Below are 24,301 nucleotides of genomic sequence, written 5' to 3' on the forward strand. Positions count from 1 at the left end.
CTGTTTATCTCTGGCCTTCACATCTGCTTCTGTTGAATTTGCTTCCTCAATTAGGATTAAAATCACAAAGAACCACATATCTGAGGGTGGCGCTCAGGCTAAGGGGACTTGCTGAGTGATCATCACACATTGTAGAAGGGAAGAAAGAAACAAACCACTGAAGACTAGGGTTTGGGTAGGTCAGTGTGAAGAGTTTACCTACAGATGGGAGGATGAGAGAGAGAGTTAAGGGAAGAAGATTGAGTCAGAGACCCACCTGGACTACATAAAGAGATTCTGTTCAAACAAACACAAAAAACCATGTAGCTTGAATTTAGGAAATAATCCATTTTGGAATATGTTTTTCCGAGTTGTTTGATGGGTCTAAACATGGAAATCATAAATGTATTTACTTGATGACTATCAACATGCTTCATTAGCCAAGACACGTACTTCCTTTTACAGATTTTAGGGTTTAGGTTTAATGGTATTTCTAATTGTGCGTATGTGCACATGAGTGCAGGCAGGTTTTCACAGAGGCCAAAATGTGTATTAGTAATATTCCCTGGGATTGGAGTTAGGGTGCTGTGAGTACTCAGTGTTTCATGAGAGTACTGGGTACTGGACTTGGGCCTGCTGCAAGAGCAATAAACTCTTGAACAGCTGTGCCATCTTTTCAGACCAGTGCTTTTTCTTTTTTTGAATTGCATGTCTTGGGATTGTTATTTTAATAGTGTTTGGATTCTTCAACAAACAATAACATGGATTGTTAGGTTCCCATAGATAGGTCAGCTTTAACTTAATTTAAAATATTCTGAAAAAAGAAAGGTTTTGAATGCCTAGTTTGTAGGTATGTTTCACCATGCCTAGTTTAAATGTTGCTGGGGCTCAAACCGTAGGTTTTATTTATACTAGGCAAGTGCTCTATTGAGATATATTCCCAGTCTGATATTCAAATATTTGTCATGTTCTAAAGTGTGTGTCGTTTGTGTGTGTCTTTAATTGTTTTAAGGGTGCCATTCATAACAAATTGTTTTTACTTTTTTGTATTTTTAGTCAAAAGATTTGGTAAAAACCTACCCTCCCTTTGTAAACTTCTTTGAAATGAGCAAGGAAACAATTATTAAATGTGAAAAACAGAAGCCCAGATTTCATGCTTTTCTCAAGGTAAATTTCTTTTATACAAAATCTGATAATTCCTTATGAAAGAATTCATTAAAATAATTTTTAGAAGAGCAATTTATGTTAGTGAAATTCTACTTCTGTAACAACAACTTAATACTGGTCTTGATTTCAGTTGAGCCTGTGGATGGCCATGATTTTAGACTTATAAGATTTGGTGTTTTACACAGCAAGGGCCGAGAGGCAGTTGAGTGAGTGGGGATGTTGTATGATTTCTTTTGGCTTTTTTATAACAATAGGGATTGAACCCAGGGCCTTGCATATGGTGGTTCATGTGCTTATTTTAAAAGGAAATAATGTTATCTGTGATTAATTCTTGAAACACCTGTGGGCAATGATACTGCTTGCCTTTACTTTTTTCTTCTCCCATTGGCACTTTAACAGTGGTGTCAGTGCAATTGATGGGCTAAAACTTTTTCAGGAATGGTATATGTGGTCATTATAAAAACCTAAGAACGCCTGTAGGTATACACGTGTGTAGAGGAATACACTCTCTTTATAACGTGTTATCCTTTACTGACCAAGGCAGAATTTTAGCCCTTGGAAAATTATTGAATCGTGGTGATCTGCCAAAGAGTAGCTGCCATCCTACATTTTCCCCTCGAATTCTTAATCCATTTATTGATTTATTTTGTGCTCGAATCTATGTGCACGCCTGCATGTGCATGTGCATGTGCATGTGCAAGTCAGAAGTTCTTGGCCTTCGACCCTGTAGATTCTGGGGCTTGAAATTGGGTGTCTGATGTGGCAGGCAGCAAGTGCCTTTACCTTCAGAGTTTGTTGCCTCTTCTGTGTTATTTCTTGACAAGGATATTTGTGATAGAATGTTTGAAGTTTTGCACAAAACAAACTATTTTTGTGTGTAATTCCTTGCTTCTTTTTAGATAAATCAAGCTAAGCCAGAGTGTGGACGGCAGAGCCTTGTGGAACTTCTCATTCGGCCAGTGCAGAGGCTACCCAGCGTTGCTTTACTTCTAAATGGTATTTGGTTTACTGTGCTTTTGTTTGCTTGATTTTTTTTAAATTTCAGATATTTTTATGCAATAGTGTCCTCTCCTCTTCCTCCTTCCTTCCCTCCTTTCCTGTAGGATGACCTTGGACATCTGCCTCTCCAATCTTCTGAATGCATTGATTAGTATCTGGTTTATATACTGTTGGAGTTTTAACCCACATCTTCATTGTACATGTTCCATCCTCAGTCTGAAATGCTTTTTTCTCGAAGAGTCTGTATTTTTTCATTTCAGAGTTTATTAGGTCTTAGCATTAAAGGTTGTTTTTTATATGAAATTATGGTAATTTTGAAACCAGTCTCTAAAACTTTAATACTCAGTTTTACCTGATAGTCTTTGTTGTAACAGTGATTTCTTTCTGCTTAAAAGTTCCTTATATTTTGTGGTGTCATGGTTTCTAAATCTGTTTATTCAAGTAACAGCATTCCCTCCCAGAAACATCACAGGAGGAGGACTCATATCCCAAGTTCCTAGTCCTCTTAAGTTTTTTTATATTTGATTTTATATTTACTCTTTTAAAAACATCTTTGATTGGAGCTGGGGAAGTACTTCAGTTGGCAGAGTGCTGGCCGAGTATGTACAGTCCCTAAGTTTGATTCCCAGCTCCTTGAGAAACCAGCCCTGTGCTGCACTCCCAATCACAGCACGGGGGAGATGGAAACTGAGGTCAGAAGTACACATGCCCGTCATAGAACGTTTGAGATCAGGCTGGGATACAGCAGACCCTATCTCAAATGATTCGATCTCAGATTGGTTAGTCTACTTTGAGTCCTACATCTGTTTATTTTAGTACTTAAAACTGCAAGCATCGCCGGGCATTGGTGGCGCACGCCTTTAATCCTAGCACTCGGGAGGCAGAGGCAGGTGGATCTCTGTGAGTTCCAGGCCAGCCTGGTCTACAGAGCAAGTTCCAGGGTAGCCCCAAAACAATATAAACCCTGTCTCAAAAATTAAAAAAAAAAACTGCAAGCATCAATAGGATTTTCTAGCACAGCTTCTATGATTAAATTTTACTTCTGGTTAAAAAGTGTATGTTTCTGCATTGGTGCTCAGTTGACTAAAACAGTATGTTTTAGGATAGTCAGTTATGAAACTCAGGAGTTTAATTTATTGATTATTTAATCTATTTTTTGTTTGTTTATTTACGAGACAGGGTTTCTCTGTGTAGTTTTGGAGGCTGTCAGTCCAGCCTGGCCTCGAACTCACAGAGATCTGCCTGCCTCTGCCTCCCGAGTGCTGGGTGCGCCACCACCGCCCGGCTGTTTGTTTGTTTTTAGAAACAGGGTTTCTATGTAGCATTGGAGCCTGTCCCGGAACTCACTCTGTAGACCAGGTTGGCCTCAAACTCACAGAGATCGGCCTGCCTCTGCCTCCAGAGTGCTGGTATTAAAGGCGTGCACCACCATGTTCCAGCCGCTAATCTATTTTTTTAAATGACAGTGCTAACAAAAAAGAGAAAATTTTTTTCTCTTCCAGATTACCTCTGGAGTTGAAATTACTGCTGTATGAATAGTTTCCCTGGTCTCTAGCCCTATCCTATTGTGTCGATTATGTTGAATGTTTTAACTATCCAACCTTTAGGTTTTCTAAACTGATTTTTTTAATTTATATTTATTTATTAGCGCAGGCCAGCCTTAACTCAAGGCATCCTCCAGTCAGCCTGCTGAGTGCTGGGATTATAGGTGGGAGCCAGTGGCTGGCTCTTAGGAAGATTTTCTGTTAAATAGACGTTTATCAGATGCTTTTTGAATTAAAATGAATGTCTAAGTTTTCGGGTTATTCCACATATTACGCCACAATATGTTGACATGGTGTTAGCTTGGGTACGATTGTCAAGTGTAGCATAGGGAACATAGTAAAAAAAACTAAGAAGAGTCAGGTGTAGTGATGCCTTCTTTACTCCCAGCACTTGGGAGGCAAGTAGTTTGAGTTTGAGACCAGCCTGGTGTACTTAGAGTGACCCTGTATAAAATTAACAAAAAAACCTGGAGAAGCAGAGTTAGCATGTTGAATACAATAGCACAAAGATCTTAAGGTCATCAAATGCTCTCTGTGATGGGGCTTGGTGTCCCCATGTGAAGTTTAAAAGAAATGTGGTGTATGAGGTAACAGGATGATCGTTGAGCACTGTAGAGAAAGCCTGTGGAATCTAGGAGTCTCCAAGTGTGATTGGAAGACAAAGCAATGTTTAAAAAAAAAAAAAGAATCAGTGCTACCTATTCTGAACATTTAAATTAGTAAAATAGCCTGGACACGTGTATTCATGGAAGAAGACAGTGTTTTAGAGAATTTTAGTTAAAACTGTTGATTGTTTTTTAAAAAGATGTTCTTAATTATGTACCTTGTGTGTAGTTGTTGTACACATGGGAGTTTGTGTGCCCACAGAGGCCAGAAGGAGGGCTTCAGATCCTATGTAGCAGTAGGAGTGAACGGCCCAATCTGGGTGCTGGGCACTGAACTCAGGCCGTCTTCAAAAGCAGTGTGTGCTCATACCCACTGAGCCACTGCTGCGGCCCTCATTGTTTTATTAAATAGCCCTGGCTATTCTGGAACTCACAATGAATTTTCACTTAGAAGTTAATTTAATTAATTTATTTAAATTATATCTTGAACACAATTTATGCTGAGTAGTAATCTTACTGAGTAGTTGGTGGTTTGTTAGATATTAATATAAATGTGGCACCTCTAATTAGGTGTATTAGTAGGTGGCCTGCAGTAATACTTTTCCATCTCTGCCTCTCAAGTATAGGGTTTCTAGGCATGTGCCATCGTGCTAAGGAGTGAACCCAGGACCCTACACAATTAAACCTGTGTTCCACCTCTGAACTGTATATCTAGCTGTTGGTTGTTTTGAGACAGGCATTACTGTGTAGTCAAGTTTTGTTCCAAACTTGTAATCCTTCCATCTCCAACTCCTAAGGTAATATAGGTATTATAGCTCTGCTCTGCCATTACTGGCCAAAAGCTTCTCTTCAATATAAAGGCTAGATTTTACCTTTAAAAAATAGTTAACCTCTATCAAGATTAATGTATTTTTTGTTTGTTTGTTTTTCCAGACGGGGTTTCTCTGTATAGCTTTGTAGCCCAGGCTGGCCTCGAACTCAAAGAGATCCACCTGCCTCTGCCTCCTAAGTGCTGTGATAGATTGATATATTTTTAAGGTGTAGGTGGAAAACCACTCTACTCATTTTAGTCATGGAAAGCATACGTTATTATTACAGATCTTAAGAAGCATACAGCCGATGAAAATCCTGACAAAAGCACTTTAGAAAAAGCTATTGGATCACTCAAAGAAGTAATGACGTAAGGAATTTATATTTACTTTAAAATAGTATGTGTGTGTGAGAGAGAGGGAAAGAGAGAGAGGGAGGGAGAGTGAGAGAGAGGGAGGGAGAGAGGAGAGAGGTGGCGGTCAAAGCTGGTTTACATCTTCCACTTTTACATGGGCCCTGGGGATTGAGCTCAAGGTTTCCAGGCTTGTATGTTGTAAGTGCTTTTAGATCCATCATGCTGGACTGCTCCTATGTTTTTAAAATAGAAGAGTATCAAGAACAAACTTTTATGAAATACCTAATTATTTCTCAAGTAGTATGGTTATAGTTAAAATGATAAGCATCGTAAGAGTATATTGATCAGTTTATTTCTGACATTAATTGTATGTACACAGACCATAATGGGATAGAAATTCAAAAATAGCCATTCATGCACAAATAGACCTTTTCTTCTTGTGCCCTAGAGAAAGACTTTTTTGTGTCATTTGCATGCTTATGGTCTTGTTCATGGGGATTTTCTTATTTCAATTAAATTCTGATTTACAAAGATCTGTTTCTGTAAACCTGCATTCATAGGTCCTTTCACCCGCATGAATTTTCTTTTTCCTATTACTGCTTTGTGTGTTTCTTTACTTGAATGAATTTTGTCATTTAACGGAAAGTGTACTTCAAACTTGAGAGTTTTGTTATCATCAAATATTATGTGGGCTAACTAACTGTATCTTAGGAAGTGTTTGTTGACTAAATGAGTAAAATAGTCAAAGTGAAGCAACATTTCTAGAAGATCTATGGATTATTTTTAATTTTTCTTTTTAAAGATTTATTTATTACATATACAGTGTTCTGCCAGAAGAGGGCACCAGATTGAATTGTAGATGGTTGTGAGCCACCATGTGTTTGCTGGGAATTGAACTCAGGACCTCTGGAAGCGCATTCAGGGCTCTTACAACCTCTGAGCCACCTCTCCAGCCCTAATCTTTATTTTTTATGTGCATTGGCGCTTTGGCCATGGGTGCTGGACCCATGGAACTGGTATTACAGACAGTTGTGAGCTGCCATGTGGGTGCTGGGAATTGAACCTGGGTCCTCTGGAAGAACAGTCAGTTCTGAGCCATCTCTCCAGCCCCTGGATTATTTTTTAATATCAGGATGTTTTGAAGAAATGTTTATCAGATTCATGTATCAAAATTAAGGACCACATGAAAGTCAAGAGTTGTGACCTGAGATATTTGTGTGCTGATTTCATCTCTGTATTAAAAGAAGTTTTGCAAAATAAACATTATTTTTCAGACATATCAATGAGGATAAGAGAAAAACAGAAGCACAGAAGCAGATTTTTGATGTTGTCTATGAAGTAGATGGATGTCCAGTAAGTACTTTTTATAATGATTGCCATCTAATTTACTGCTTTAATTTGCTTTCTATAGTTTCATTATAAATGGTCTCAGGCTGAGAGATGTTTCAGGGGTGGAGAGCACTTGCTGTTCTTAGAAAGGAAGGATCTGAGTTCAGTTCTAAATACCGTATCAGGTGACTCACAACCTATAATCCAGCTACAGTGGATTTAATGCCCTCTTCTGGGTTCTGGGGGTTCCTTTACACATATGGCATATACGCAAAGAGACACGTACACATAAATAAGAATAGAAACGGATCTTTAAAGATATATTAATAATCTTAGCACCACCTTTGAATGATAACATGTAAAAAGTTACTTGATAACAGTTGATGACTTTTACCCATGTTCACAGGCTAACCTGTTGTCTTCTCATCGAAGCCTCGTACAAAGAGTGGAAACAGTTTCTCTAGGCGAGCACCCCTGTGACCGAGGAGAGCAGGTCACTCTCTTCCTCTTCAATGACTGCCTCGAGGTAAATTTGTACTCGGTGTAGTTTAACACTGCGGTATTTGTGAGTTCCCTAAATATTTAAAACTAAGCTTTGAGGGGGTACAATATAGAAATTTGAGGTATATTCAGTTGTTTTTCAGAGAATTAAGACTAGTTGCTGATTTCATACAGCGGAATGCTTTTGGGAGAAAGTCTAATATTAAGTTTGGTAAATTTCCAGACATTGAATCTCAAGTCAATATTTCTTACATGAGTTTTGGAGACCTTTTGTTTTTATGTATATTGATTTGAAATCTGCAAATTAATTGAGTTTTTTAAAAATTAAATGTAAGTAGCCCTTTGCAGCCAAGATGAAATTGGTTAAAGAGCTAGCTTGATAACCTAGTACTGTGAATCCTTGATTTCTTCTTTTTCTACTTTGGTAGCATCTAACTCTGTAGCCCAAGCTGGCCTAGAACTTTGGACAGTCCTTCCATTCCAGCATCTTGCGTGCTGGGATGACAGGCACGAGCCACCATGCCAAATTGGATTCTTTGAAATTAGAAGTTTTTATTGATGAGATGTAATAATTTTAATTCTAAAACTCTAACCTTTGGTCAATATTTTTCCCTTAGCACCCTCCAAGCAAATTATTGAGATTATCTACTTTTAAAGCTTCTTTCCCTTTATTTGAGGGGTGGGTTCAATACAGGGTTTCTCTGGAGACTGACCAGGCTGGCTTTGAACTCACAGAGATCCACCTGCCTCTGCCTCCCGAGTGCTGGGTTTTAAGGCGTGCGCCACCACCACCTGTTTTTTTTCCCTTCTTTTAACATGTATCTTACTTGTTTTAATGAAATATCATGATCAAAGCATCTGGGGAGGAAAGGATTTATTTGGCTCCTACTTGCATGGATAACTGTTCATTGTCAAAGAAGTCAGAACAGGAACTCAAACATCAAGCAGTGCAGGAACCTGAATGCAGGAGGTGATGCAGAGGCCATGGAGGGAACTGCTTACTGACTTGATTATCATGGCTTGCACAGCCCGCTTTCTTAATTGAACCCAGGGCCACCAGCCCACGGATGGCCACACCCACATTGAGAAAATGTCCTACATGCTTGCCTATGACCCAGTATTATGGATGCATTTTCTTAATTCGGATTCCTTTCTCTCAGATGGCTTTAGTTTGTGTCAAGGTGATATGAAACTGTCCAGCACAGGTAGAAAGGAATTCAGCTTCCTTTATTTCAAAAACCAAGAAGATTTTCATTCGGTTAAAAAAAGCACAAGAAAATTCATTTGACATGTTTGTAACTGGGTAACTCTCTGTTGCCCTCCTCAAAATGACTGCTAACTTTCCTTTTTCCATTCCTCTATTCCTTTCCTGTGTTGCTTGTCTTAAAAAGCTGCCCTCTTATTTCATGTATGTTATTTAAGGTATAAAACACAGGCCAGTCTAAGAGACCAAGGTATGCACAGAGCAGCCATAAGAGCAGTGAAGTCTCAGAGATCTTCCTCTGCTAAAGGGTCCTCTACCTAGAGGTTAGGAAGCGATACTTCTGTTTGACTAGTAGTATTACAAAAAGCACAAAGTTGTGATAATATGAGTCACAATCAACCATATCCTGGATTGAAGAAAGTCGAAAAAAGTTGTGCAGTGGGTGATCGGGAACTGCCTGAGTCTCCTGCAGTAAGAACCCAGCCTGCTCTGCTTTCAAGAACAAGGCCAGGAGTCACCTTTAATTTTGTATTACCAGTGTTTGCATTGCCAGGGGACTGCCCGTATATATATAGTTGGACTGTTTTTCATTTTGGTTGTTTCTGTTAAGATTTTTTAAGTTTTTTTTTTTTTTTTCTATTGAAATCTGTAGGTCTGCTGACCCTATTCTGTTAGGTTAAGCTATTTGGATTTCCTTGACAATTTGTTGTGGAGTTTATCTTTGTTTTTAGTACAACAGTGATTTATTTTGATTATTGTTTTTTAAATTTTATGTCCCCTTCATATTTTACCATAATCGGGTCACTTTCTTACGTTAATTCTTACTAAGAGCAGTCCCTGCTCTTTCAATTCACCCTCATGAGTTCAGAGACTTTTTGTCCTTCTCCACTGTTTGAGTCAGGGTTAATATTGCTGTGATGAAACACCATGAACAAAAGCAATTCAGAGGAAAGGGTTTATTTTGCTTACACTTAAACATCACTGTTCATCTTCGAAGCTGAGTCAGGGCAGGAACTCAAACTGGCCAGGTTCCTGGAGGCAGGAGCTGCTGCAGAGGCTGTGGAGCATGCTGCTTACTGACTTGCTCAGCCTGCTTTCTTACATCACCCAGGGCCACCAACTAGAGATGGCACCACCCACAATGGGCGGGGACCTTCCACATCATTCATAAATTAAGAAAATGCTCTACAGGCTTGCCTACAGCCAGATCTTAAGGAAGTATATTTATTCTGTTGAGGTTTCCTCCTCTCTGATGACTCTAGCTTGTTTCCAGTTGGCATAAAATTAGCCAGTACATCCCTTAGACTCTGTCTCATTGTTTGAATAGAAACTTGTGTTTCTTTTTGTTGTCTGTTTTACTTTGAGTCTAGTAAGCACTAGCCTTGTAATCCTTTTGCCTCTTCCTCTTGAGATCATTCGTTTCTGGTATGTATATTCATAGCCCAGCTGCTTTAGTTTTAAGGCAGGGCCTTCCTATGTCTCTCGGGCTAGTTTGAACTGCCTAAGCTTCTCAAGTGCTGGGTTACAGGCATGTGTCACTATGCCTGTTCAGCTGCCATATTTCCCATATTAAATTTGGACATCATGATTCAAACTACTAGGTAGACCGTTTTATTTATTTATTTTTTTGGTTTGGTTTTTGAGCCTTTGCCTCTAATGTGCTGGGATTAAAGGTGTACACAACCACTGCCTGGATAGAGCCTTATTCTTTAACTCACTTAAGAAAAAAAGAACTCAGCTGAACAGTGGTGGCACATGACTTTAATCTCAACTCTCAGGAGGCAGAGACAGGCAGTTCTCTGTGAGTTTGAGGCCAGCCTGGTCTACAGAGCTAATTCCAATACAACTAGGACAAAGAAACCCTGCTTTGAAAAACGAGAGAGAGAGGAGAGAGAGAGAGAGAGAGAGAGAGAGAGAGAGAGAGAGAATATGAAACAAAAGTTATTTTTAATATTCTGGTCGTATATAATATAAGTAACTAGCGACATCACTATACTTCTACATTAGGAACAGTTAAATGCCAGTAAAACCTATACTGTTTTTAATATGACAGATGACTAATGTTAAACTAAATCTACATTTGAATATTTTATCTTGTGTTTTGGGTTTTTTTTTAATCCTAGACTTATTATTGTTTGTGTCATCAATATCTTTTTATAATAGTATATTGTGTTTACCCAAATAAGAAACATATCCATTTGTTGCAGAGGAATTAGAGTATCTGCTGCATACTTTCAGTTTGCTTATGGAAGTGGCTGTTAATATTTGGCATAGTTATGTAATATGTAGAATAGAAATTTCCATATCTGCTTTAGTGGGGATATAATGCACTGAGTAGCTCATTTTATCCATTAGCCCAATACCACGTAATATATTTCTAACCATATTTGTCTTATTCATGATGACCAGTCTCAATTCAAGTAAATATTTACACTCATTTTATGTTAATGCCTTTCAGCAAAATCTGTTTTTCTGCAAAGGAGATTTTTTTAAAAGTATTTTCTTTTGGCAAAATCTCAATATATCACGAATCATAAGATCTTTCTGATTTTGCTCTTCTCCAGTTACCTATCTCTTCCTTTTGCATGGGTATCCAGTTAAGGTAAAGTTATAGCCTCATACAGCACTTTAACTTTCTACTTCTGTTGTGTGTGTGTGTGTTGTTGTTTACTTTATGAGACAGTCTCATTGTGTAGGTAGCCTCGACCTGAAGGTCTTCTGCATTAGCCTCCCTAGAGCTGGTATTTCAGGTTTTGAATGTATGTTTAATTTAGGCTTCCCTTTGTCAGTATTATATAAACAATCAAAGACTAGGAACTGTGTGATAATTCCTGCATTATTCTGTCACTAGAAGATATTTCAAATACTCCTCTTAAACTACAGTTAACTCATTTGAACCCAGGACAGTTGTCTCAGAGCAAGTATTACCCAGGTGAAGTTCCGGGCTTTTATTCTGGAGTTCTCTTGTTCTTGCAGTACTTCTAATCCTTCCATGCCTTTGGGACTTTTCACACCCACTATCCCTAGGCCTGGTTTTCTCTGATTGTGAACTTTCCTAATATGGACATGAGCATCTGGCTACATACACAATTATATGTGTGCTTTCTGTCACGGTCTCTCGCTTTTATCGCATAGTAACTGGAATGGCTAATCATCAGATTAGTTGCATATAGATTTATGTGATTAGTGCTGTTTTTAAATGTGTGAAATTTTGGTTTTATCACAATAATGATTACGACTTTCCCCTTGCAAATCAGATAGCAAGAAAACGGCATAAGGTTATCGGAACTTTTAGAAGTCCTCATGACCGCACCCGACCGCCGGCTTCTCTTAAGCATATTCATCTAATGCCTCTGTCTCAGATTAAGAAGGTGCTGGACATTAGAGAGACGGAAGGTAAGCTCATGGGGCAGGTACCCACCAGATAAGAATAGCTTGTCCTCACAGAGGCTTTACATTATCTTTACATGTGACTCACCTGTAATGTGTCTTAAAGTAATTGTTTTCATATCTGTGTTAACTCGCATCTCTGGGTACAGACTTGCTGTTTCAATCTGCAGATATCCTTTCTCTAAGACTCAAAGGACTTTTCAATGGTTGTACGTTACATTAACACCTTAGTTTGTCTTACTCCCACATCAAAACTCACTTGTCATTCTTCTGAATCCAAAGTAAACCACCATATATCTTAGTATCTTTTATTCTTGCCAATGGTACATTCAGACATATCTTTTCACATTAGGGGGTGTCTTTAAAATGCAGGCTGGGAGGTAGAGAGGCTAGTGAGGTGGTTCAGCAGGTGAAGGCACTTGCCCTGGAGTTCTGAGTTTGGTCCCAGGGACCCATGTGATGGAGACAACTGTCTTCTCGCAGTTGTCCTTTGACTCCCACATGTTCATGGGTAGCAATTTAGTGTTTGCTTGTTTATCTGTGAGTTCGAGGTCAGCCTGATCTACAGAGCGAGTTCCAGGACAGGCTCCAAAACAATGCAGAAAAACCCTGTCTGGAAAAACAAAACAAACAACAACAAGAAGATTATTTTAGCATTTCAATTATAAAGCAATTACTCTTCAATATTTGTATACTTCTTTGTATGTAATTTATGTAAGTTACTAGTGATTCATGCTGCCATTTTAATTTTGAAATTTATCTGTTAGAATTCTAAGATTATATCTATCTTTTTATTAGATTATCATTGAAAAATTTAAATGCCACAAAGAATACTTTTAGAGTTTTCAGGTTATTGTTGGCTCCTTATATAGTGTATATGATTATAATCCCTCTTCCCAGTGCTTCAATTTATGCAGTGATGGTTCCTTTTTAGTTGAAAGAAGCAAGGCATGGGAAGAGAAAGCTGATTTTGGTAGTGTGTGGAAATGAAATTCCTAAACATCCAAGGAGTAACGGTTCACGGTTATTCTAACCCTAGATTGTCATAATGCTTTTGCCTTGCTGGTGAGGCCACCAACGGAGCAGGCCAACGTACTGCTCAGCTTCCAGATGACGTCAGAGGAGCTTCCAAAAGAAAACTGGCTGAAGATGCTGTGCCGACATGTTGCCAACACCATTTGTAAAGCAGATGCTGTAAGTTCTTAAACCTGTGTCAAATGCAGCTGTAAACGTGCACAGTGCAGTCAGACTAACTTCATTTCCAGAGACCAGTTAATCATAGATGGAAGAGAGCCTTTTATTCATAGGCAGAAAAATGAGGCTGTTTGGGGAAAGTTTCTAAAAATTTTAAGCACATGAAATAATCTTTGAGTCCCTGACTCACAGATGGTTCGTTTAACTTTCTAGCTCTTTTGGCCACCGTTTAGTGAAGCCTTGGGGGCTTGTAATGTATCATGTGATTTTTGCAGAGACTTTTTCTTTTAATAGAAGAATTTAAATTATTGACGTTAAGGTAATTTTGTATATATAAAATCTTAATGTAACTGTTTTGCAAGTTGTTTTCTAACTATATTTAAATTTTTAAAATTACTAGTTTATGTTTATGGGTGTTTTGTCTGCATGTATGTTTGTGGCCTGATGCCCAGAGGAAGCTAACGGATCCCCTGGACCTGGAGTTGGTTGTCAGCCGTCATGTTGGGAATCAAGCTGAGGTCCTTTGAAAGAGCAGCTAATGATTATAACCCTAAGCCATCTCCCCAGCCCCTACAAATCAAATCCTTCTTGAACTCCAGCATTGGAAGTCTTTGCTCAATACTGTCCTAAAGTGTCTGCAAGCTCACTTCAATTCTATTTTCTTCTGGGTTCCTTTGACTGTGCTGCCTTTGAACTCAATGTTTCAGTTTTAGAGTTTGACCTAGCCCGACACTGATGCTTTGTATGTTTTTTAAACATGGTGCATGTTTTCTGCCCCTCAGTTTTTAAGTGTCTCTGCTGAGTGTTGAATCTTCTCTATTCTTGAAACCTGAGTTTCCTTAAACCAATTGTTTTCAAGTTCCAGGGTATAGTGCGTCATGGTGGGGAGGTCAAGGCAGTGGTAGCTTGAAGTGGCCGGCTCCATTGCTTCCACAGTGAAGAGGCAGAGAATTAGGAGTGGTGTGCTTGGTTTACTGTCTGTTCTTATATAGTTGTGGATCCCAGAGTGGTGCAGCACAGTGCCACCCACATGCCAGTTATCCTAGTCCCTGTAACCAGACGACTGTCTCCCAGATATCTCTAGATTCAGCTTAACCATCCTGGTAGTGGAGGCAGTCTTCTTGTTGCTGTCGACGTGGTTCTAATTTAGTCTCTGGTTTGGGGATTTTGCTCAGCATTGGTTTCACCATAGTGTGTCTGCTGGTGACTTTCAAGTCCAAGGCTTGACTTTCACTTTGCTTCAAGTTGAGGAAAGAAGAATCATCCTGCTGTCTTTAGTGCATCTTTGCCTGTACTAAGTTAGAAGCAGATACAGTGTGTTCCCTCATCTGGCTGTTGTTAGCACTGAGGAAGAGGTTGTTTCCTGTCACTGCCATCTTGCTCCGCCATCTCAGCCCTGTCTTTTTGCTTTCTACCTTGCGATTTCCATTGGTGTTTTTAGGAATGTTTAGTACGGGCAGATGTGTCTCACACTTGGCACATTTTTCCGATTGTGGTGGCAATCTTTTGTTCAGATATATCTAATCTGAAATTCTGAGATCATTTGCCCCCGAACTCAGCACTGAGTGAACATTATTTTAGGCAGCATTTTGGATTTCAGATGGTTGGATTAGGGTTACTTGTTGGTAGTAAAAGAGACATTTTGTTTCTGTCTTATTGAGAGCAATGGAATGTCGTAGCATGTTACTTTTTGTATCAGGACAAGTTGCCAGCCCAGTTTTCTCACAGCAACTCTTAAATTAGTTAGCATCATGAAGACAAAATTACCTTTATAGCAGACAGACTACAATGAAGAGCTGGGTGTGATGACTGGAAGTAAATGAATTGCTAGAAATCTGAGAACCTTCAGTAGATGTTGGATGTATTCAGGATCCTGGAATATCTTCATAGAGCAGCCGGTTGCTAGGTAGAGCCCTTACTCTGCAAAAATGATACACAAATAGGATCTGTTGCTGGGATAGATAGACCCTGCTTAGTCGTAGTACTAAGTTGTTTTGGACCTTTTCATGGAATAACATTTACCGTAGTTACACTTGCCTTATAGTGAGTCCTTTCTAGGTGTGTAACTACAATACTGAAATGCAAAGCTAATGAGTTTTTTTCTTAAGATGTTATCATTTACTTACTGGATGGAAGCAGCGAATGCAGAAAATTTCAGAAAGTGTTAGTATCCACAAGGTGGCAGCAAACAGTTACCTATTCTCTGATTTATACTTACATAAAGAATTATTCCAGTCTGCTGAAAGTTTTCTTTAGAACTGTGCTTATAATTCAAAGATTCAGTGGCACCAGTTAAGCTCTTTCCTGTGTTTAAGATTTCACACATAGTAAAAGTCTTAAAGCCCCTAGTTAATGTCTTATTTGAGAATGTTTTCTGTATTGAAGAAAGTATGTTTCTAAATATGTATGCACAAAAGATATAAATATACATGTAACTGACACTTTTTAAAAAGGCAGTTCTAATCATTTGAGTTACCAGTTTTTTTTTTTTTTAATTTCCTGGTTCCCCAAATAACTGAAGTTTGCTCACTCTGTTATTGTTGAAGTGCCTCTTTTTTATTTTGGTTTGTAATCCAGGGAGTCCTTCAATTTGCAGCAGTCCCCTGTCTTAGCCTTCCATGTGCCAGGATCACCACACCCAGCTTGTTGATGATGATGATGATTTTATTGTATATACTGTTTATTATGACCATTTATAAATGACTTAATTAAAGCTTTCGGGGAGCAATGACTGATTGTAGGGCTAACCCTAGGGTTCAGGCGTCTTTGTTCTTAGTTAAACCTTGCTGCCTGGTGGTGGTGGCACACACCTTTAGTCCTAGCACTTTGAAGGCAGAGGCAGGCAGATCTCTGTGAGGCTATCCTGGTCTACAGAGTGAGTTCTAGGACAGCCAGGGCTCCACAGAGAAACCCTATCTCGAAAAAACAAAACAAAACAAAAAAACAAAACAAAAATAAAACAAACAAAAACCAACTGAACAACAACAACAACAAAAAACCCAAGAAACCTTGTTGTCTTTCCTACCTCTCGATACGTTGTCCCACATTTTGTTGTTTCAGATCGTGAAGTGTAAAGTTCAGTCTGTTTCAAGTGTTAACTCAGAATTTCCAGTCTCCTGCCATCATGTTCCTTTAGTTATTCCTGGTCAGATGGTTGTTTTGTTATCCATATACAACATATACACACATATATTTATGTATGCAAGTATGTATGTAATTTTTGACCTATAATGCCAACAGTATTGTTTTACTAATAACGAACTTACACATTTTCACCTTTTGTCTGGAAGTAACTTGACAACTAAATTGCCCTATGCCACAATTTTGAATTTTTGCCACTAACTCAACATTTATAATAAGAATGAAAAACATAATCTGTATCTCAGGGCTGGGGAGATGGCTCAGTGGTTAAAAGCACTTACTGTACTTGCATAGGGCTCAAGTTCTGTTCCCAGTATTCATTTGGTGGCTCAAACCCCTCTGTATCTCCAGTTCCAAGGGATCTTGATACCCACATCTGGTACCAGTGCGCACCAGAGATGCATGCAGTGCACATACATACATACATACATACATACATACATACATACATATTACCCATATACATAAATGAAAATTAGTCTTTTTTAAAACCCAAAAGCAATGCTTTATGTCTTGATTTTAGTTATTGCTACTGTCTGCTTATGAATAGAAATATTTTTGTTTCTCTGAACTTGTAAGCAGAATTAAAACTACTTGGGGAATAGACACAGGACATCTAGGAAGAGATTTGTGCTTGTGAGCTAGTATTGTTTATAACAAAGTTAATATGTGTATTTATAAATATTCTGTAAGTTATTGGGATGGATATTTAGTATTCAAAATTCTTAAATCCTAAATGTTAGAATCCCAAGTATTTCAGATTTCAGACTTTTTCCCTATTATTCTGAAATATTTGTATATGCATAATGTAAGTTGGGTATTACTTGAGTTTAACCCTGCACTTTGTTTCTTATACTCACAGTCGAAATGTAATTTTTTGTGCCTGTGGGAGCTTGAAGTGTAACTAGTCATGGAGGTGAGCTTAAGGAAGGAAAGGAAAAGCAAAGGGTCTGATGACTCACATCTCAATGAGATGCTTTTGTTGGTTTAAGATACAGGAAATGCGAGGTAATGTGTGTGTGTGTGTGTGTGTGTGTGTGTGTGTGTGTGTGTGTGTGTGATCTAACATTCATGAATAAACTTGTAAACTCTAACTACAGCTCTCTTTCATTTACGGTTGATACTGTATACCTACATAGGAATGGCCAGAGTCTGCTTCCCAATCTTAGATTCAGCACTTCTGTCTCTATAAATGAACAACTGCCTGTCTATGACTTCTTTTACATTTGACATACTTTGACTAAGCTCTCAGTGTTTTCAAAGTATGTTAGGAAATAGGAAATGGAGCTATGTTTTAAATCTTGTTTATATATAATTTGAGAAAGTCAGAAAAAGATTGAAAAATAAAGGGTATTTTTGATAGAGTTGTAATTACTAGTGAGAACTAGCAATCCTAGGACTACTCAGATGCTGCACTTCCATTTTCCCATTCTGCTTATTCGCCCTGTTTCCTCCAGGCATAGAGAACGGGAGGGGTGGGCGCAACCAACGTCGCCACTCTTTGTCTGTATCTTAGCCAACAGGCAGCTTGGCTGTTCTTTTGCCCTCTAATGGAATATCTTAGTACGTCCCATTAGTTGTAAAAGCCCCTTTATTTGTCTTCTCCCCAAATTGGAAGGAATTTATTTGTTCTTTCAGAAAATAAGTGTGAAACTACTTTTCCCCTTCTTGGTTCTTAGGTAGTTATTATATGCTCAGTAATAGTTACAGCAATAGGAAAATGGATCATGAACTTGCTAATACAGCCTTTTTCTTATAGCACTTGCTAGAGTTTTATGTTCTGTGTGTAAATGTTTTGCCTGCATGTATGTATGTGTACTATGTGTGTACAGTGCCTGTGGAGGCCAGAAGAGGCTATCAGATCCCCCATTGGTAGAGTTAACAGATGGTTAGTTGTAAGTTGCTGTGTGGGTGCTGGGAATAATGCTGGGTCCTCTGCAAGTACAGCAAATGTTCTTTGCTGGTGACCATCTCTCCAGACCCTAGAGTCTTAAATTATAAAAACCTTCATTGTAGAGGACAGTTTACAAAACTCAGCAAAGGTGGAGTTTAGCTTCATAGTCTAAATTGATACTTTTTTCATTCTTGAATGTTTTATTTAGGGAATACATTTTAGTTGTAATATATTTATACTATGGTTTTTACTCTTGAATTGAAAAATACTATTTGCAGATGAGAGTTAAAACAAATAAACTAAAGATAGGTATGCTGTACTAATACTCATCTCATTTCCCTATCCCATCGGTCTTTCTCTTCATGGGTGTAGTTTTGTTATGCTTCTTGCTTGTCTTTCCAGAAATAAAAGAACAGATATAAAGCTTTCTTTGAAAATGTACATTTATTAGAGTCCTGCCGGCAATTTTGTCTATAATTTCGTAAATTTGTATTTAGGTTGCTTATTCATTTCCTCCCTCCCTACCTCCCTCCTGCTTCCCTGCCTCCCTGCCTCTCTCCCTCCTTTCTTTTAAATAGTTGAATCTTTGATACATAAAGTTTTTAGCCAGCCATTTTGCATAGTCCTGATTCAAATAATTTTCCAGTATACTCCATTGCAATTTTCAGCTTTCTGTTTTTAAAACCGTGTCTGTCACAAGTTGAACAAGTCAAATGAACATTGACAGATTGCTTGTAGTTAAAAAGTAAAACATACTGAACAGAAAATAGATTTAAATGTTTGAACTCGGAAATAATAGTGGGGTTTCTCAGGATGTGTCTTTGATGGATGTCGGAGTCATCCCTGGCATCTTCTTAGCCAACAGCAGGCCACACACTGATGGCCCGTCCTATGAGATTCTTGTGTAGAGTGGCATTGTGGTTTATGTGGATGTATATCATGTTGTTGCACAACCATGAGAGTGTGTTCCTGTTGGGAAACAGCACATCGCTAAGCTGTGCACTCAATCTGTGGTGCTGTGTGTAGAGCAAGGCAGGAATCAGAACCTAGCTATTGACTGTAGAAAGGCAGCAGGTAAGTGAGGTATGTGTGCTCCTCGGGTGGCAGGTGATTGTGGAGGTGGTGATGAGGGCCTCTGACTACTGCTACACTTTGACCTGCTTAGTAAAGTAGTGAAGTCATGCACATACGTTGCAGATAAACACTTTACACACATGTGCCAGTAGTTTTCTTTAATGCTGGCAGTTATCAATTAGAAAGTATACAAAATGACTTCTCCCAATAAAATTTGTTACGAAATATCTAGGAATAGTTTGTGTTTGGCTACGATTATAGTTCAGTGGTAGAGTGCTCCCCTTGTATTTCCAAGACCTGCTTTCAATATCCAGCACAAAACCAATGAAACAGAAATCTGCAATATTGAGCCCTTGATAGGATATTCCTGAGTGATAACATTGACACACAGGTGTTGATTGATCTTTAATTAGTTTACAGATTCTGCTGTCTCTGAAATCCTATAGAACGTTTGGAATTTGACAGAATGATCCATAGTATGTATCCCCCCCACACCCCCGACAAGGTTTCTCTCTATTGTTTTGGAGCCTGTCCTGGAACTCGCCCTGTAGACCAGGCTGGCCTCGAATTCACAGAGATCCGCCTGCCTCTACCTCCTGAGTGCTGGGATTAAAGGCGTGCGCCACCAATGCCCGGCCCCGTAGTATGTTTTTAAAGAAGAAACAGTGATACCTAGAAAATTTAGTAGCTCTATTACCATGAGCTACTAAATTATACTTAGGCTTTTAAAATGACATTCGTTAATTTGAGAGAGTGGGATGTGTGTGCCACTAGGCTCTTGTGAAGGAAGCCCAGAGGATAGCATGTGGGAGTCGGCTCTCGCTCCACCACAGTGCTCCTGGGGATTGAATTAAGACATGAGGCTGGCAGACAAATGCCTTTGCCCACTGATTTATCTTGCTGGCTTTAAATTGTATTTCTAAAAAAAGTGATAGTGATCAAAACACTATTGCACTGTTTCAGAAGTTTATATATGAACCTGTAGGAAGAGTAAATAAAAAAAGTGTTCCACAGAAGTCTGATTTGCCTGCGTGTGTGTCTGTGCACCGCATGCATGCAGTGCACAAGAAGACCAGGGAGGCTCCTCCGGAACTGTAGTTGCACATGGCTGTGAGATGGTAGCTGGTTCTTTGGAATCGTACTTGGGTCCTCTGGAAAAGCAGCCAGTACTCTTAATTGCTGGGCCATTTCTTCAGCTCTAGAGTAGATGTTTTTGAAATAAGGCTATCATACTAGTTTCAAACCTTAGCTATAGTTATTACCCCGTGGTAGTATGAAAGTTAGTTAAGTATTTGGAAATTAGATGTATATCCTTCCTTCCACATACATTATAAATATGAGTTAGGTGTAAAAAAAAAACAAAGGAGAAACAATTTCAAAAACAAGAAATATATGTGGCATGAATTACCCTTTTAAATGGGAAGTACTTGATAAGCAGAAGGGATAGAAAGGAAAGAAGTTATAGAGTTTGACACATGAGGTGTATGTGTGTTAATAAGGAATGTAAAATAGAAATTGGAAATACAAAAACAAATGATACAAATAAACTATCTTTTTATTATATTAGAGATATAGACATCTACGAGTACTGTTATCTATTGGGGATTGTATTAGTCAGTCATTTATCTGATGTGTCAAATGGAAAAAGTGGGTCTGGAGCAGGTGGAATGACTATGTTTTTTTTGTTTTTTACATTATGTGTATGTTTGTGGGGATATGTGCATGTGAATACACCATCCATTGATGACAGAAGAGGGCGCTGAACCTTTTGGAGTTGGAGTTGCAGGCCGACACGAACCTCCTTACATGGGTGCTGAGGGCTGCACTCTGGTACTCTGCTCCAACATTATATGGTTTAACAGCTGAAAGACATCTCCAGCCCCAAATCTTATTACTTTAATGAGGAACTAAAATAGCTTAAGCAAAATAAGGCCATTTGGCTGCTAATGGTGGAGGGTAACATAGGCATTTATATTTAGGTTTTTGTTCATTTTAAATAGTCATTTGTAATTGTAGGGTGTGCAGTTTAATACTTTGTGTTTGTAGCCTGGTGTTTCAGTCTGTTCTCTGAGCACTGTCAGGTTTTCTCTTTGTAAGTGCTGTGGGCTGGACGTGCTGGGTATTTTCTCAACTTTTATGTCAGGAAACTTTCAGGAAAAGTACTTTCACAAGATGGTGTTCAGTTCTCTTCAGTTGCAGACTGATGGTGTTAATAGGTGGCTTCACAATGCTTGAGAAATGAGGTTATTTGCCTTCGTCTGGATTTATGAGTTTAAAGTGAAATCGTTCATAGGAGTAATGTGTAAACTTGCCTTTGAAAGTCCAAACATTATTTGGATAGTAATATTTGTAATTAGTTGGAGAAGTGCTATCAACTACTCTAGAGGCAGTGGGACCTGGGAGAATGGAGCAAATGAATGAGTCAGACTGAGTCTCTCATACAATAGCGATTTATTCAGAGTATCAGACAGTTTATACTCTGAGATAAACTGCACAATCATGTGGCATATACACAAAGAACAAATAGCCAGTTGTAGTGAGTTAATATAAAGAAAACACTCGTATCCACCATACCTGGGAGGAGCATGAAGACATATTCCAAAAACAGCTCTGTGTTTTGAACAAACCGTGCTCACGAAACCCTTGTCCTGTTTTCCTGGAGAGTTCTCATAAGCACTCAGAATTCTCCTCACAAGATTCCGTTCTTGGACCATCTTCTTACACAGGATTTTCTTGTTTTAAAGTTAATTTTGGTCCATGGTTCTTAGCTTACTTTCAGAGGGCTTTTGTTCCTTGGGGAATGTACTCTATAATCTAGGAACCCTCTTCTTAGAAAAGAGCACTTTGTTGATATTTACACAGAATATTTGCAGTTTCAAGAGTATTAAACACACTGTGCTTCTTAGCTGCTATTACTGTAGGACTCAGATGACCAGAGCTCTAACTTAGGTTTCTTCCATATACAAATGGAGAGAAAAAGTCAGGGGCAAAAATCTTTTAAGGAAAGTGTAAGTGTCATTGGTTTTGTGGCAGACTATATTTAAGCATTCATTCTCTTAAGTTATTTTAGTTTTAGGTTGCTTAGTAAGGTTTTATGTGATGCATATCCTGTTGATTTGAGTTATGTGGTCCACAATAAACTGTTCATTTCCTCAATTATTTTCCGTTATCTTTAAGTTAGTGTATCAAGGCAGAAATTGTGTTAAGCACATTATGTAGTTTTGGAGGTAGTGGGATGGGGTGGTCCCATGGATTGCATCCAGGCCCTAATACCACTGCCAGGTCCCAGCCCACGTCACAAGTCTTAAGTAGTTTCCTTTAAAAATGTTACCATGCATATGCAAGTACTTAATGGTTTGAGCTTTAGAAACAGTTGGTTTTTGAACTATATTTTTCAACAGGAGAATCTTATGTATGTGGCTGATCCAGAATCTTTTGAAGTAAATACAAAAGATATGGATAGTACATTGAGTCGAGCATCTAGAGCAATAAAAAAGACTTCAAAAAAGGTGAGTTTGGGTGAAATTCTGGGCATATCTCTAAAATGTGCTTTTCAAATTAAACGAATATTGACTTAAACACCAACAAAAGAATAGTCTAGATCTGTTGTAGGGACTTGAGTCTATCTCTAGAACCCAAAGGGTTAGGCATTGAGACTTTTATACTCCTATTGCTGGGGTGGCAGTCAGGAGTATCCTGGGGTTTGATGATCAGCTAGTGTAGCTTACTTTGTGATTTCTAAACTAGTAGAGTTCCCATCTTAAAAGAAAGTAAAGGTCAAGAAAGTACTTGATTACATATCAGGGATTGCCCTGCAGCAAGTCTTGTTATGGGTCACCAACCAGTTCCCAAATAAAAACAGAGACTTGTTGTCAATTGTGAGTGCTTGGCTTAAGCTTATGCTTGTACCCCTAGCTCTTATAACTTAACTTGTTTCTTCTAATCTATGTTTTGCCTCGGGGTTTTTCAACCTTTATTTCATTTTGTATGTCCTACTCCGTGTCTAACTGGTTGGTGGCTGCCTGGCAGTCCCGGGCGCTTCCCTCTCTTTCTCCCTTATTTTCTCCTCTCTTCTCTTCCCTCAAGCCTTGGAATCCTCCTCCATATTCTTTCTGCCCACCAACCCTGCCTATCCCTCTACTGCCTCACTATTGGCAGGCAATAGAGATGCCTTAGGCAAGCAGCACATCTTAAGAGATGCAGCATAAACAAATGCAACATACCTTTACATATTTTAAGTAATATTCCAAAACATATACAAATGTAACACATCTTTACATGGTTAAAGTAATATTCCACATTGCCCTGTGACCAGCTTGTATACACATGCAGGTTTACACATATGCACATACTCAATAGTCTATAGCAAAACTGTTCCCCAGTACTTGAAATGACTTACAGATTGACAAAGTGGCATCTTTGTCATAGTACTTACAACTTGATGCAGGTATTCTTGTTGTAATGACTCTTGTATGACTCAGACTTGAGCTGACATGTACTGTTGGTATTTTAGATAGAGATATTTGTTCATTCATCTTAAATAATGTCCAAACTAGTTTTCAGCAAGAGCATATGACCCAGTCAGGAAACAGTATCTAATTTTTATCTTACATTGGTAATGGGGCTTTAGCTGAGCGTGCTTGTGCATGCCGTTAATTGCAACACCTGGGAGGCAGAGGCAGATGGGTTTCTGAATTCCCGGACTGCTTGGGTTATGAAGAGAGACCCTGTCTCAAAAAAAAAAAAAAAAAGGAAAAAAGAAAAATTATAAGTAGGGTTTCAGAGAGCCAAGGGACATTTGCAACCTGTTAGGTTTTCTATCGCTGTGAAGAGACACCTTGACCACAACTCTTATAAAGGAAAACATTGAATTAGCCTTGCTTACAATTTCAGAAGGTTAGTCCATTGTCATCATGCTGGGAAACAAGACAGCATGCAGGAAGACATGGTGCTGGAGAAGGAGCTCTGCATCTTGATCTACAGACAGTAGGAAGTGAACTGTATCCCACACTGGGCATAGCTTGAGCATCTGAGACTTCAAAGCCCGCCTCTGCAGTGACACACTTCTCCTACAAGGCCACACATCCCAATAGTGCCACTTTCTGTGGGCCAAGC

At 38.8% G+C, this 24,301-nt stretch overlaps 1 protein-coding gene across 5 annotated transcripts in view; it reads left to right on the forward strand.

The window, feature by feature from the left end:
* Nucleotides 1-24,301, forward strand: part of Ect2 (epithelial cell transforming 2) — a 59,423-nt gene that overhangs the window by 30,106 nt on the left and 5,016 nt on the right. For all 5 annotated transcript variants that reach the window (XM_021226948.2, XM_005069759.4, XM_021226950.2 and 2 more), the window contains 8 exons: nucleotides 1,036-1,146; nucleotides 2,046-2,142; nucleotides 5,393-5,474; nucleotides 6,734-6,812; nucleotides 7,195-7,314; nucleotides 11,751-11,889; nucleotides 12,923-13,077; nucleotides 22,588-22,695. In XM_021226948.2, the coding sequence (XP_021082607.1) occupies nucleotides 1,036-1,146; nucleotides 2,046-2,142; nucleotides 5,393-5,474; nucleotides 6,734-6,812; nucleotides 7,195-7,314; nucleotides 11,751-11,889; nucleotides 12,923-13,077; nucleotides 22,588-22,695 (891 nt within the window). The remainder of the gene's footprint in view (nucleotides 1-1,035; nucleotides 1,147-2,045; nucleotides 2,143-5,392; nucleotides 5,475-6,733; nucleotides 6,813-7,194; nucleotides 7,315-11,750; nucleotides 11,890-12,922; nucleotides 13,078-22,587; nucleotides 22,696-24,301) is intronic.

Source organism: Mesocricetus auratus, unplaced genomic scaffold (genome assembly GCF_017639785.1).
Source record: "Mesocricetus auratus isolate SY011 unplaced genomic scaffold, BCM_Maur_2.0 Super-Scaffold_100011, whole genome shotgun sequence".
NCBI lineage: Eukaryota > Metazoa > Chordata > Mammalia > Rodentia > Cricetidae > Mesocricetus > Mesocricetus auratus.